We start from the raw sequence: 14,878 nt of genomic DNA, 5'->3' as shown, positions 1-14,878 counted from the left end.
TCTTTCTCCGTTTCTAAGAAATTCTCATCTTGTTTCATTTCTTTTCAGTATAAACGCAAAGCAAGAGTCCAGTGTTCTTGTAACTGTTATATATTAGAAAACTCCTGTTACTACCAGTACAGACATGTTTAAATACTGTATTATCTTCAATTTAGATTAATTAGTTTTCAGTTCATATCTGAATAATCAAGGTAGAAAAAACAAACTAGGCCTTTGAAGAAATAGCACAGTTTGTGTATATGTGTGTGTACAAAGTTTATTTGCATGCGTAATTTTTTTCAAGGCAAGCTGACTTCTAGTCCTAATATGATTGTTATACCTTAACCATGTCTTTCAGATGGCTGACTTGCAGAAATTTAATGCCGCGTATTAACATAGCATACAGTGCTGAAACAAACAAAACATGAAAGACTACTATCACTTTTAACACTATTTGTGTTTGTAAAAAACAGGAAAAAGAGTCCAGCTTTAAGACCCAATTTGTATCTTTAACAAACTTGCTGCTTTGGATTCATTTAAAAACATCTACAGCAGTGGTTCTCAACCTTTCTAATGCCGCGACCCCATAATACAGTTCCCCATGTTGTGGTGACCCCCAACCACTTATACATCACCGGGTGCCAGGGGTGTAGCCAAAGAAAAGGGGGGAAAAATGGCGGACAGCCTTGTTTGGCGACCCCCATGAAATGGTCATTCGACCCCAAATGGGGTCCCGACCCACAGGTTGAGAACCACTGATCTACAGCAATCAAATTACAGCACACGGTTTTCAATGTTTAACTAAGTCAAGTTAATAAGAACAACCATCCACCAAATACTACATTAGTAAGTATAGGTTCAACACGGGCAACCATAAAAATATTCAGGAGTCAGTTTGACATAAACGGCAATTGCAAATTGCTAAATTTTCAATCTTCAAACGACTGAAATGAACAGCCTTCATGTTGAATTGGCATTCTGGAAGACAACAAGCTAGTAAGATTTCGTAACAAAAATATTACACTGGGTATTCTTTATTTGTAACTTACCTCTTTACAAAATGTCCTGGGGACCATAATTTTCAGAATTTGACAAATTCTTGCAAGAAATACTCTATCTACTACAGCTCGTTCTTTTTTGACTTCTTTCTGCATGTTAAAAAATTACAGGAGGAAATGGTCTCATCAAAATAAGTGTATCTTAATTATTTCAACAAAGCTAAACAATTTAATGTGAATTACTCTTCGAATCCTAGATCTGTCAAATAAAGAATACCTATGTTTTTGCTTTGGAAAAGAAACAGGGCTTGCCATTTTTTTTTCATTATATTCATGATGTATCTTTATTTTATCAATGCTTATTCTTCAATGAATCAAATGGGTAGGGTGTAAATCCAGCCAGCAAGAATAGACCAAAAAGACTGAACTGGGAGCCTGCCCTTCCACTTCCCATGCCAAATTGGGTTATTGCAGGCAATTTTTCTGTTATTTCCAAGTGAAAATCCAAAAGACAAAACAGCTCTCTTTCACCTGGATTATATTCAGTAATAAAAACATGACCTTATGTATTTTAGCAGTACATGTGAAATAGCTTACAATTTGGCAGGATATTTTACACTGGTATAGGTTAAATAGGTAAATAGAGTGTTTTAAAGAGGCGTTTAGCAAAGTGTGAATGAAGTCTCTCTCTTTTAAGCATTAAAGCAGTCGCCTCTTTTGCCAGGCTCGTGTGGTCTGCATGCCAGCACAGCCATCAGATTCAGGCCCAGATAAGTAAACACAGCCCTCTAAGTTGTCACACAAGCTTTGCAGAAAATTCAGCTGCTTTAATCCTTCAAAAAGAGGTTTATCTGCACTCAACTCCTTTGAAAAGCACTTCTTTCAAATGTTTTCCATATCCCTATTAAGTATCTACTTCTCATTCATCCAAACATGTGTGACCAGTTCTGAAGAACTGAAATGTACATAGTGTAGATTTAAAGAAAATATTTTAACTTTGATATATTTTGGTCACAAAAGGAGAACTATTATAAAACACTTTAAGCAACGTACTTATTAAAGCAGCCTACACATAAGCAATACAATTGAGTTCACTATGATGTAAATATTGCAAATATTGCAAAACAGATGCCATCTTAAAGAAAAGCTGCATTGCTTAAAACATTTTACATTGGCCAATATAAACTGCCTGGTTATCATCTTCCTTTTACTAAGATTAGTGGATATAAACTTTTTTCAAGTTTATTCTAGTAGATCAAAGCTGTAGAATTATTAAATCATATAATGTTCTACTTCTGCCACACAGCAAATCTAGTATTTATTACTCCATTTTTTAATAAATTCCCTGATAGGACTATGGATAGGTATTTTATTTCTGTATTACCAATATGAAAAGAAGTGTGATTTACAGTGCAGCCACTGTAAAATTTGATTTTTGTGGAAGTTTATCTGTATTATAAAAATAAAAATAAATGTATTATAGTTATTTTAGTTTATAAATGAAGCTACATATGACTTAGTGCTACTATGTCATAATCTTTTATTTTATTTATTTATTACGGCAGTCAGTGAAATTCCATATATAGAATTATATAATATACATCACTTAAATAGATATTCTATTTTCCCCACTATATAAGAGAAAATGTAGCTAAAACACTCTTCTAACTTCTTCTTTAATGTATTTAGCATATTTCTACACCCAACAAAATTTCATGAAATTTCAGCAATCATCTGATCTAGATTTGATAGGGTAACTATAAGTAAAACTTACCTCATTGCTGGATAAATTTTTTCCATTTTTCTTTCTGTAAATAATACATTTATTTTACTTTTATTGTTTCTTACAAAGTTCTTTACAAAATTATTGAAGTTGTTTCTTTACCAAATAAAACCAAAATAGACACACACACACACACACACACACACACACACACTAGCCATTGGATATTTTTAGAGTTAAATTAATATTAGCTAATTTTGTTTTAGTTTCTCCTGATTTCATAATCTTCAATATGATTACTGTTCCTGTATAATTTAAACGATGAAGCATCTCTGTCAGAAACCATAACTCTAAAGATATTTCCCATTGTTATTTGAGAAAAATACAAACAGAATTACATAGTTTCAAATTACATAACAAAGAAAGATGGCAATAACCCAGCTACATCTAGCTGATAAAACCAATGCACAAAAATAGATCCATTTGCACAGAAATTCTCTTTAATTTTCACTGGATGAGGGTATCAGTCTATAACTGATTTTAATAAGATTAAGTCAACATATTTTAATATCATTTATGTGAATTAATTGAAGATATTTTCCTCCAAAACTAGAATGGAGAACCTGTAACCCTTCAAATACTGCCAAGCTATCAAGCTATCATTTTGGGTAGTGTCATCTGCATGGCAATGGAGAGTTCCTAGAACTTGTAATTCAGTAATAACTGGGACCATATTCTAAAAAGCAAAGTATTTTTTAAGATATCAACATGCAATCAGAATATTAGGTGGGCCACTTCTATAAAATATAAGTTATTTGTTGCAATGCCTGTATGAAAAATGTAGATATTACAATGATAAAATACAAACAATTTACAATAATTTTTATGTATTAAAAAACTGACAATCTTTTAGACCCTGTACATATTTACTCTATTTCATTCAAATATAGATAACACTGTTTTTAATGGTTATTTATTTATTATATTTCTAGACTGCCCACTCTAAATGACTTTATGAGATTGCGCAGAGTTAGAATAATAATTCCATTAAAAAAATGAACAAACAAACATAAAACAACTGTCCAAAGAAATAAGCCCATTTTTCCACAACTCCATTCAGCTTAACTCTAAAGCTGGGGGACCAACCAGTTTTTTTATTACTTCTAGAACACAAATATTTAGAAGGAGAAAAAAAGCAAATAAACCCAACATTATAGTGGAGAAATACTCTAGTGGACAAATGTAAATTAACCAAAACTGTATACTAATGTATACAAATATCTCTGGTCCTAGATTACAGGGAGTCCTCAACTCACAACCACAACTGAGCCCAAAATTTCTGTTGTTAAGGGAGACATTTGTTAAGTGAGTTATGCCCCATTTTACAACCTTTCTTGTCACCATTGTTAAATGAATCGTTGCAGTTGATTAGTTAGTAACCTGGTTGTTAAGTGAATCTAGATTCCCTATTGACTTTGCTTGTAGAAGGTCACAAAAGGGGATCACATGATCTTGGGATACAGCAACCATCATAAATATGAACCAGTTGCTAAGCATCTGAATTTTGATCAGATGATCATGGGGATACTGCGAAGGTTATATCTGTGAAAAACGGTCATAAGTCATTTTTTTCAGTGCTGTTGAACTTTGAATGGTCACTAAATGAACTGTTGTAAGTTGAGGACTACCTGTATAGAGAACCTATTCTAACATCTGTCTGTCTGTCTCTGCAGATCAAGGGGGGCGTGGTTTCATGTGCTGCCTGCATCCCGCAGATGGGGCTTTGCTTATTTGTGTGGGACCGATTTCTGGCATGCCATGGACCGGGGGGTTGGGGACCCCTGATCTATCACATTTGCTTGCCTCTGCCTTCACTTTTTTGCTGCACTACCTAAAAAGTTATCAGAAGTGTCTATATAGCTTATATGGCTTAATGTTTATTTTACCAAACAAGTATAATAGCTAAAAGCATACAGGATTTTAATGACAAAAATAAGAACCAGCATATCAAAGAGATAAGATGAGTTTACGCAATACATTGCATAAAAGGAATCTTTGCTTATAGAGGAGGCTGATGGGAGCAGAAATTGGCTTATTTTAAGTTGTCTCTACATCAGAAGACCTCAGAGGAAGGTATTTCAAATGAATGTTGGAGATGTAAATGTAAATAAGGGTCTTTTTCTCATTTATGGTGGACATGTGATAAGGCAAAGAAATATTGGAGTAGGATTCATATACTAATGGAGAAAAGTCTTAAAGTGAACATAAAGATTAAACCAGAAACTTCCCTTCTGGGCCTAATGGAAAGAGAACTGGGGGAAAAATTGGAACTCTGATTTTATATATGGTGACGGCAGCAAGATTGCTCTACACACAAAAGTGGAAGGATGTCTCGATTCCTACCATGGACGTAACGGTTACAAAAACTGATGGAATTAACAGAGATAGCCAAAATTAACTGCTGATAAAAGAAAAGAACATAAGTACTTTTGTTTCTACTTGGAAACCGCTTCTGGACTTTGTGCCTGAGGTGGGAAAAAAATGATGTCATGGTTTTGGGTTTTACCGATTAGACTGATATGCCGATGCAGAAATAGCTAGTGCCTACTATTATAGAAATGTGAAAAGCTGAGATTTGATTTTAATGTCTGATTTTACTGCAACAGAGAGTCGGAAGTCAATGCCTTTTGTTTCTTCCCCTCCCTTTCTTCACACCTTTTTTGTTTTCCCTTTTTCTACTGTTGCCTTTGCATTGTCACATTTTATGTTATAAATGAATAAAACTGATTTTAAAAAAAGAAGACATCAGAATGAGATGATACAGTTACATTTAAAGAAAACAAAAGGTGCACACATATAACACAAGGAACCTCTATAAAGCTAGTGGGCTATCAGAAATACCATAGAATAACAAAATGATGGCTAATCAGGAATTATGTTTCTTGTATATTTCAAATACAACCAAAATGAAGTTAAGAAATTATTAGCAACGGGAACAAACCAACTAGAATGAATGCTTTGTTATTTTGATTTTTCACCATTCTTCATAGGTTATATCTACAAAGACAGTTTTGTATTTAGTATAAGAAGTTTCTTGATGTGTTTCCAAAACTGTGCAATATCAGATTAGCTGATTTCCTGACTTCCACATGTTGAGCTCTGATCAAATATGATTAATTTTTCTACAGACATATTTGCTCCCACATTTGATTAGTTCACGTCCAATATCTGTTTGAAAGGACAGACAGAATTAAAATAAATCCATTACCTAAATGCAAAGCAAAATTGTAGATAAAAATATCAATTAATTAAACCTTCATAACTTTAACATGCCTCATCACTTTAACATCATTCAGCAAACACCAAGCTGAAATCCAATACAATCTTACAATCGTTCATTTAATGACTGTTCAAAGCTACGATGACATTGAAAACAGTGATTTATGACCAGTTTTCACACTTACGACCTTTGCAGCGTCCCTACAGTCATGTGATCAAACTTTGGGTTCATGGATTTACGATGGTTGCAGCATGGATTTATGATGGTTGCATCCCAGATCTTAGGATTGTCATCTGCAACTTTCTTAGGGAGCTTTTGACAAGCAAAGTCCAAGGGAAAATCATATGATTCCCTTAACAACCACATGATTCCCTTAACAACTTCAATGATTTGCTTAATAACCATGGCAAAAAGATCACAAAATGGAACACAACTCATTTAACAACTATCTTGCTTAACAAAGGGTGGTGACCCTTTGAGAGCTGAATGCAATGAAATTTCATTTTAATGTATGTCAATTAGGGTACATTCAAAGTGACAATAAAGATTATTCTATTCTATTCTATTCTATGGAAATTTTGGACTCAATTGTGGCCGTAAGCCGAGAACTACCTGTACGTTAAATGTTACATTTTATTAACTTTTGATCTTTGTTTTCCTTGTGAGGTAACCAACAATGTGCCTTTTAGTTGCAAATACGAGAAATTCCTTCATCACACAAGTGCAGGACCTGGCATCTCTGGCTGCGTGTGGCCTCAAGCTCCTTTGGTCCATCCCCCAGAGCTCCTTCAAAAGTTCTCATATCTATTACATGTATAGGGAGTAGTCAAATTAATTGTAGTAAACTTAATGTTTAAGTGAAATCAAATTTAGTTCTCTTCCTAGTCTTCCCCAACTATTGCAGTACAACTTTCTGGCAATCTACTTCAAGGCAATATGCAACTGTTGGCCAAGAATAATGGTGACATATTCTTGCTTTATTGTTCTTCAGTCCAGCTGTAGCTACTTAAGAGTTCTCCTCCAAGATGGGGTCCTTATGGTGCTTTCCAAAAGTAAAATTCCAAAATAATGCTTCTTTTTTTTTGAAGCTGGGTACCAGAGCGTTACATGCAAGAAACTCACAAACGCTCATAATATGATGTTTGCCATTTCAATTGTTCTTTTCCTTCATTTAAATGTGAACATGAAATGTTAGCATAGGTATGTGTGGGACAGATACTACAGATAGTCCTCGACTTACAACAGTTTAGTTAGTGACCGTTCAAAGTTACAACGTCACTGAAAAAAGTGACTTATGACCGTTTTTCACACTTACGACCGTTGTAGCATCTCCATGGTCACATGATTAAAATTTAGATGCTTGGCAGCTGGTTCATATTTATGACAGCTACAGTGTCCGGGGTCATATGATCCCCCTTTTGCGTCCTTCTGACAAGCAAAGCCAATGGGGAAGCCAGATTCACTTAACAACCATGTTAGTAACTTAACAACTGCAGTGATTCACTTAACAACTGTGGCAAGAAATGTCGTAAAATGGGGCACAATTCACTTAACAACTGTCTCACTTAGCAACAGAAATTTGGGGCTCAACTATGGTCATAAGTTGAGGACCACCTGTAGTTCAGATCTTGAGTCTATGTATTTCCTAACCTGCTTATGTTACCTTTGGCACAACTCATGCCTTTAAATCTACTTATTGGCTAAATGATGAATTTTAGAATCAGACATGTAAATTATTACCAAATGAGTATCAAGCAATTCTACTGTTATTCAAACCTATCATTAAAAAAGACATAGCAAGGAAATATAAGCTAACACTAATAAAATTGCTATTATACCCGCCACTTTTTTTAAAAAAACTAAAAACTACATTGTATGATCCATACCAGGACTTTGAACACATCCTAAGAAAGTCAAGATTTCATCCAAGAGTTTAATAATAAAACCTTCCGCCTAGACATGAGTCAGAACAAATAATTTCTATAAGAAGATAGCCATGATTTTCCCAGTTGCAATGTTTGGCTGTGAAAGTTGGACCATAAGAAAGGCTGAGTGCAAAAGAATTGAGGCCTTTGAACTATGGTGCTGTGGAGAAGACTCCTGTGAGTCCCCTGGCCTGCAAGGCAATCAAACCGGTCAGTCCTAGAGGAGATCAACCCTGACTGCTCTTTAGAAAGCCAGATCCTGAAGTTGAAACTCAAGTACTTTGGCCACCTAATGAGAAGGAAGGACTCACTGGAAAAGGGCCTAATGCTGGGAAAGATTGAGGGCAATAGAAGAAGGGGATGACAGAGAATGAGGTGGCTGGATGGAGTCACTGAAGCAGTAGGTGTGAGCTTAAATGGACTCCAGAAGATGGTAGAGGACAGGAAGGCCTGGAGGAACATTGTCCATGGGGTCGCGATGGGACAGACATGACTTCGCAACTGCAACTAACAGCAACAGCATAAGAAGATATTCCTAATGATACCATAATTAGTGAAAGCACTGGAAGACAGGAGAACCAGAGATAAGAAGTCACATCAGTTCTCATTATTCTCTGTGATGAAGAAATGACTTCTAAGCTAACTCTTCAGATGGCTATCTGAAGGCTACGATCTTCTCACAGCCCCTTCAGAGTTTTGATTTCATAAGAAGCTTAAGATTTAAAACATCCTGTCAGACTACTTTTTCTGCTGTCACCACTCTTTCTCTCCACCCAGCTAGGTCTTGGAATATCACTGATTAATTGACAAACCCAAGAAACTCCTTTGTTACCTTACTTTGCTTTGTCCAGATTCTGCTCAAATATCACACAAGATCAGAACAGATCCCTTCTTTGTCAACGCAGAACTGCATTTGCTTTCACTGTGTTGAAAGGATAAAGCTGAGAGAGTAATTTCTCACACTGCTAAGAAGCCTAGCAAACAATTACAAAAAGGATCGTAAGATGCAGTCAGGCCTTCAAAGAGGCAAGCCTCCTTTTCCTCTTTGAAGGAAAAGAGGATGAGAAAGTAGACCAGGATTTTGCCCCCTATATATAGTTTTCTTATTTCAAAGTGGAGAACTTACCGAAACCCTTGTGCTAAAACTTTACCTTTTTTCTAATAACTATTGCTAAAGTTCCAACACACCTGTGCTTTGCATTTAACTGTTTTCAATCCACATGGCTGCAAAGGAAGTCTGACAACCGCTCATAATCCTAGACTTGACAAAAATGACATTTTGCAAATATATCTATACCGACCAAATTCATTTCTGGCTTTTGCCTTTTTTTGTAACTCTCATTTGCACATTAATGAAAATGCTGTACAATGTGTTTGGTTTTCCACAATTATCTTCTGTCAATTATCGGTAGGAATCAAAATTCCAAAGAATCAAAAGTAACATATTGACTTGCTGTGAAGGTCGTGTTCTATGTTACAATAGTCAGACTAAATGTTGCTTCATTTCTGTTAACATAAATAATTAATCTTTCTTACTTTCACTATTTTACTGCAAAATTCATCCTCATGCTTTTATACAACAATAGCAAAGCTACTGTAGCAAACCAGTAGAGTTCTATGTGTTCTTCATTAGTCATGTCCCATGATATTCACTTGGGAGAAACTATCAAAAGAATAAAACAGGAATGATTCCACATTCTGGATGACACTGCTGTAGATATGGATATAATCTTGACTTAAGGGAACATTTATGTGTGGCTTCAATCAATTTCCTTGCAATGGAATATTATTTCCCTTTGACTGAATTTTATCACAGGTATAGTTAATATATCTTTCCTTGGTGGCAATGTGTATAAGAATCCTTCAAAAGGTAGCACTGAAGAATTCAACTAGATGCTCTCTAAATCTGTAATGAGAGAATTATGATCTTCTAAAACTTGTTAACAGGAACTTAATTCAGTAACATCTGAAAAAATGAAGTTTCTTTACTCCTATTCTAAACACTATTATCCTGTAGATAATTTTTCCTTAATTTTCATTTAGCATCCTACTATCTTTGGAAAGGATATACTATGACACAACTATTTCTTTAGTTGAATAATCAACTATCATTGAGATCAGTAGAACAAAAGTTATGTCCTTGCGACATAATCCTCTCACCTACAAAATTAAGTAATTGTGGTTGCCAAATGCTATTTTATATTATGTGAGTATAAAACCTTCTATAGTACTTGGGATAATATGTTAATATCAAAGCTAACGTTTGAACTATGTTGCACTGTGCAATTCCTATTTGGATAAGAGTATATTGTTTAGCAAATTAAAACCTTTATGACAAAACATTTCCAAACATATGTGTTCACAAATCTATTGATGGATAGCAAATTTCATTTATTTATTTCTCTGTGCAGAAAACTAATAATTTCACAAATGTAATTTTAATTAAAATTAACTAACTAAATAAACTAACTAAATCATTTAACATGAATTGCCTGGACCTTAACTGGGAACCCAAAGGCCATTTAATTTAATAGGGATTTCCATCAATTATATTTTTTTGAATATTCATTAATAAAATTCACCAGAGAAGATTTGAGATGCTGAAGAGACAGTATTTAAAAAAAGAGAAGTAGAGTTTACGGTGTGACTGGAGAATCACTGGATATCATATTATGTCTATAAAATTAATAAGTGGCAGATGTAGCTAGGGGAATTTTGCACAAAGCTGTGCTTGTGCACCAGTTATGCCCTTTCCTGCCTTCTTCATGATTATTCCCACCTTGGTCACTTCCCTTTGGATTACTGCAATGAATCCTACATGGCACTACCTGATCCAAAGGGCAGCTGTATGCACAGGGCTGAGCGCCTATAGATTGATCCATATTTATTGATCCATGAACTATATTGGCTCCCAGTTTCTTTCTGGGTCCAATTAAGTTGCTGATTATCACCTTTAAAATCCTACATGGCCTGGTCATCTACGGTACTGCCTCTCTCTGACAGTATCTGCTCATTTCACCAAAGCAGATAGCATGGGCCCAGTCCCAGTCCCTTTCCCTTAAACACCGCCATTTTATAGGTCCTGGGAAGTGTGCCTTCTCCACTGCCAGCACCACCTTATGGAACAGAGATCCGACAAGCCCCCATCCTTTTAACCCCCAGGAAGGTGATAAAATCTGGCATTACCCTCTTGTGTTGGGATAGGGTGAGGTTAGAGTGGGAAGAGAATGTTAGAAGTTGCTTCAGGAAAGTGTACTTGTTGCGCCTGGGTTTTTTTTAATTGTTTATTTTGTTTTTGTTGTTGCATATATTGCTTTATTTTTTCAGTTGTAAGACACCCAGAGTTTGGGTTTAAAATGGACAGCTCTATAAATATTCTAAATAAATAACTAAAATAGGCAAAAGGCAAAACTAAAAAAGGCAAAATGCATTAGTATGTATATAGGTATGATCTGCTTGTCAGGTAATTTATAAAATACACAAAATTTGTTGCCAAATCAAAGGAGTATGATCCATCATTTAACAATAGAATTTCAGGAAAATAAAATCATGATCAAGGTCTAAGGACACATTGAAAATAAGGTAACTATTGAATCTGTCAATTGGATAAACTGCTTTCCTTAGTACTGACAGCATATAATGTTTTTTTGTGTATGTATGTGTTCAACTCATATAAAAATTCAATTTGCTAGTATAAAGACAATTAAACTAACTGTTGTCTAATTATTTTAATGCTAGGCAGTACCAACCTATAAATCTTTGAAAGTGTTTCAAAGTTGAAAGTCAAGTTTACTAAGTTTTTTTAAAAAATAATTTTTACTACCTAAACTGTAGCCTGAGTCATCACAGCTATAAACTTGCAAGATACATAGTAGTATGAAAAATCTTAGCCCATCATTAGATATGTTGCTGTAGCAAAGTTTTAATGGCTGTCCATGATTATTTTTTGGTACTGAATAATACCAGATCTTGAATATCCAGCTTGTTTGTTGATTTCCCTTTGAGAGTGGCCTTCCTGAGGGAAAAGAATGATTTTATGTCTGTCAAATTCTGTGATTTTTGGCGTTTTGGAGGAATTATATGATTGAACGTTGGCTTTATTAGCTAGGTTCCAATGAATTACACTCATACAACATGTGTCTGTATTGTATGTAATGCTCAAGAAGGTCTTGCACAAATCTCATATAATAAACCTTTTCTCACAGCAGTCATTTTGACAGGAAATAGTAGGGCACATGCATGTGACCTACTTGGCAGTAGTTAGAGTTCCATTCCATTTAGGTTTACAGGAGCCAGGGTCTGCTGTTGCTCAAGTGTAAGGGGAGGTCACACTAAATCAGGGGTCTTCAAACTTGGCCCTTTTATGACTTGTGGACTTCAACTCCCAGAATTCCTCAGCCAGGGAGTTGAAGTCCACAAGTCATAAAAGGGCCAAGTTTGAAGACCCCTACACTAAATACTTGCCCCTTTAGCCTACAGGATCTGTTTTTTCTGCTTTTTCCTATTTTTGAATGCTGCATACAAATTCTCTGTATTTTCTGGTTGTGTCCTAATAAGGAGACTGAGATATAATTATATATGGTCATTATATAATTGCCACATCAAATCTAATGATGCCCTAAGACTTGCACAGTACTCTGCATACATACATCATGTTTCATATATGATAATCTGCAGTGACCCCATGCAGTTTGTATAAATTAGATCCTTTGTATAAGTGCCATTGAGTATATTGTGAAGGATAACTACAGTATTATGATTGTAACATTAAAATAATATACATTTTTAAAGTAATACAATTTCTTTCTCCTAACAAAGGAGAATTCTGGAATCAAAATCCAGAGCAAACACCAGCATCACTTAGCAAACAAATCACTATAACTCCAAGTTGTATATCATAGCTTTGATTTATCTTAAAACTTGGCCACTTGGTTACTGAAAACAAACCCGTACAAATCTTGGAACGTCATACCTAAACACTGCATCCACTGTTTATGTTTTCCAATTAATTGGATTTCAAATATCAGAAAGAAATAATAGGAGAAGACGCTCTCTCGTCCTCTCTCCTCATTGGCCAAGCTAACTAGAACTGATCACAAAGGCTGATCACCAAGCTTTGCAGACGAGTTTGGAAGGGAAGAGTTGGGTTGAAGGAAGAGTAAGATCTCCAAGTTCAGACAAATAACCTGCCTTCCCCCGTTGAAAAAAAAAAACCCACACCTGCTGAACATCCACCTGTTCCTTAGTGATCAAGCAGCTCAACGGCGCCGCTTTTTGTTGACCTCTGTCAATTACGAAATCCCTTTCAGATTTCCCTTCCACCTTCCGAGCTGGGACCGGCCCTTAGGTAACTGGAGGAAAGGGGAAGATCGTTCACCCCAGCCCAACCTCGCCCAACTCGAGTGACCTTCCAGCTTCGGGCCACCTTGGAGAAGCCAGCCTGTCGCCCAACATCGCAATCGCAGCCCCGACCCTAGGCGGCCTCCAGGCGGCCCCCCCGACCCCCCCAATTACTGACCCGTGCAAGGCAGCCGCGGCAGCTTTCCGCCGCTTGTTGATCAGGCAAATCAGGGCGCAGGCGGCAGCGGCGGTGCCGGCCACGGTGGAGTAGCGCGCGGTGAGGAACTTGCTGTAGGAGGCCATGGCGGCGCAGCAAGAACGAAGACGGCGAGCGCAACCCGAGCGGCGAAGCGGCGGCTGCCGACCGGAGGAGAGGGCTCGCCGCAAAGAGGAACGTCGGGAAAAAAAGGTGGCGTCTGCCGGCAACAGAGGAGTCTCGGGCCTTGCCCTCTTTCTGGCAACTCCGCCTTGGCTCCTCCTCACCCGGCAGTCGGGCAGACTCAGCAGAGAGCGCCAAAAGCACCAAGGCCGATTCACTACAATAGAGGCGTTTGCGTCTGACTATGCTTAGATACCCACGAGCGTGCGTGGACTGAAAATTAAGGTGGTTATATTGGAATGGAAGACCAAGGAGGGAATCCCCGGGTTCAAAGCTAGACTGGGAAGTCCTCAAAACATCCCGGAAGGAAGCAGTAGTAATACACTTCTCGCTTCTTGGCAAGGGAGCTCAGCCTAAAAGTCAAAGAGACTATCTTGTGGCGGCCTCTGTTTCAAGAGTAGGTGTTAAAGCAAGTGTACAAGTAGTCTTCGATTTAGGATTGCAACTGAGCCCAGAATTTACGTTGCTAAGTGAGAAATTTGTTAAGTGAGTTTTGCCCCATTTTACACTTTTCTTGCCGCATTTGTTAAGTGAATCACTGCAGTTGTTAAATTAGTAGCACAGCTGTTAAGTGAATCTGGTTTCCCCATTGACTCTGCTTGTCAGAAGTTTGCAAAAGGTGACCCCAGGATACTGCAAGTGTCATAATTATGAAATAATTGTCAAAGCCTCCAAATGTAAGTAACGTGATCTTAGGGATGCTGCAACGATCGTTGAGTGTGAAAAATTGTCATAAGTCACTTTTTCAGTGGCATTATAACTGCACGGTCAGTAAATGAACTGTTGTAAATGAGGACTACCTGTACCTCCGGAAGCAGCCACTGCTGTTCACCCTCTCTGCCTGGAGATTTTTGGGGCAATGAGATTACTTCTAATTGTGATCTTGCAGACTTGCAGTTAATCATAGCAGCTTGCATATTTAATTCTACCTTCATTTCAGTGTGTTCCTACATGTGCTTTTGCAAAATGTAAATGAAAGTTCTAGATGTCCTACCTTTGTACCTCATGTGTTTAAACAGTTTTTTTTCAGTAAGGTCTGAAATACAGTACATTTAGTTCTTGATTTATGACCACAGCACCAGAATCTCAATGGTTGACTGAAGCACTTATTAAGCGAGATCATGTGACTGCTTTGCTCAACAACTGCATTTCCAGTTGTAGTTGCTAAGCAGTCTTGCAGGTCATTAACTGGACAGAGCTCCTCTTGAGAACTATGGGGTACTGAGGGGAGAGGAAGAGGAGGAGATCCTGGGA

The 14,878-nt window shown here is 36.9% G+C and overlaps 1 protein-coding gene across 2 annotated transcripts in view; it reads right to left on the bottom strand.

Annotated features, from left to right (window-relative positions):
• ABCD3 (ATP binding cassette subfamily D member 3) overlaps positions 1-13,682 on the bottom strand; it is a 44,216-nt gene extending 30,534 nt beyond the window's left edge. The window contains exons 1-3 of one of the 2 annotated variants that reach the window (XM_039339772.1): positions 13,424-13,682; positions 2,752-2,785; positions 1,029-1,127 (exon numbers count right to left, since the gene is read on the bottom strand). In XM_039339772.1, the coding sequence (XP_039195706.1) occupies positions 1,029-1,127; positions 2,752-2,785; positions 13,424-13,548 (258 nt within the window). In that variant the 5' untranslated portion in view covers positions 13,549-13,682. The remainder of the gene's footprint in view (positions 1-1,028; positions 1,128-2,751; positions 2,786-13,423) is intronic. The other variant, XM_039339771.1, reaches the window with a different exon arrangement.
• Positions 13,683-14,878: the final 1,196 nt, after the last annotated feature.

Source organism: Crotalus tigris, unplaced genomic scaffold (genome assembly GCF_016545835.1).
Source record: "Crotalus tigris isolate CLP2741 ecotype Arizona unplaced genomic scaffold, ASM1654583v1 scf7180000017739.2905288, whole genome shotgun sequence".
Taxonomy (NCBI): domain Eukaryota; kingdom Metazoa; phylum Chordata; class Lepidosauria; order Squamata; family Viperidae; genus Crotalus; species Crotalus tigris.
Note: the sequence above shows the minus strand (reverse complement) of the source record. Positions and strands in the feature narration are given on the sequence as shown.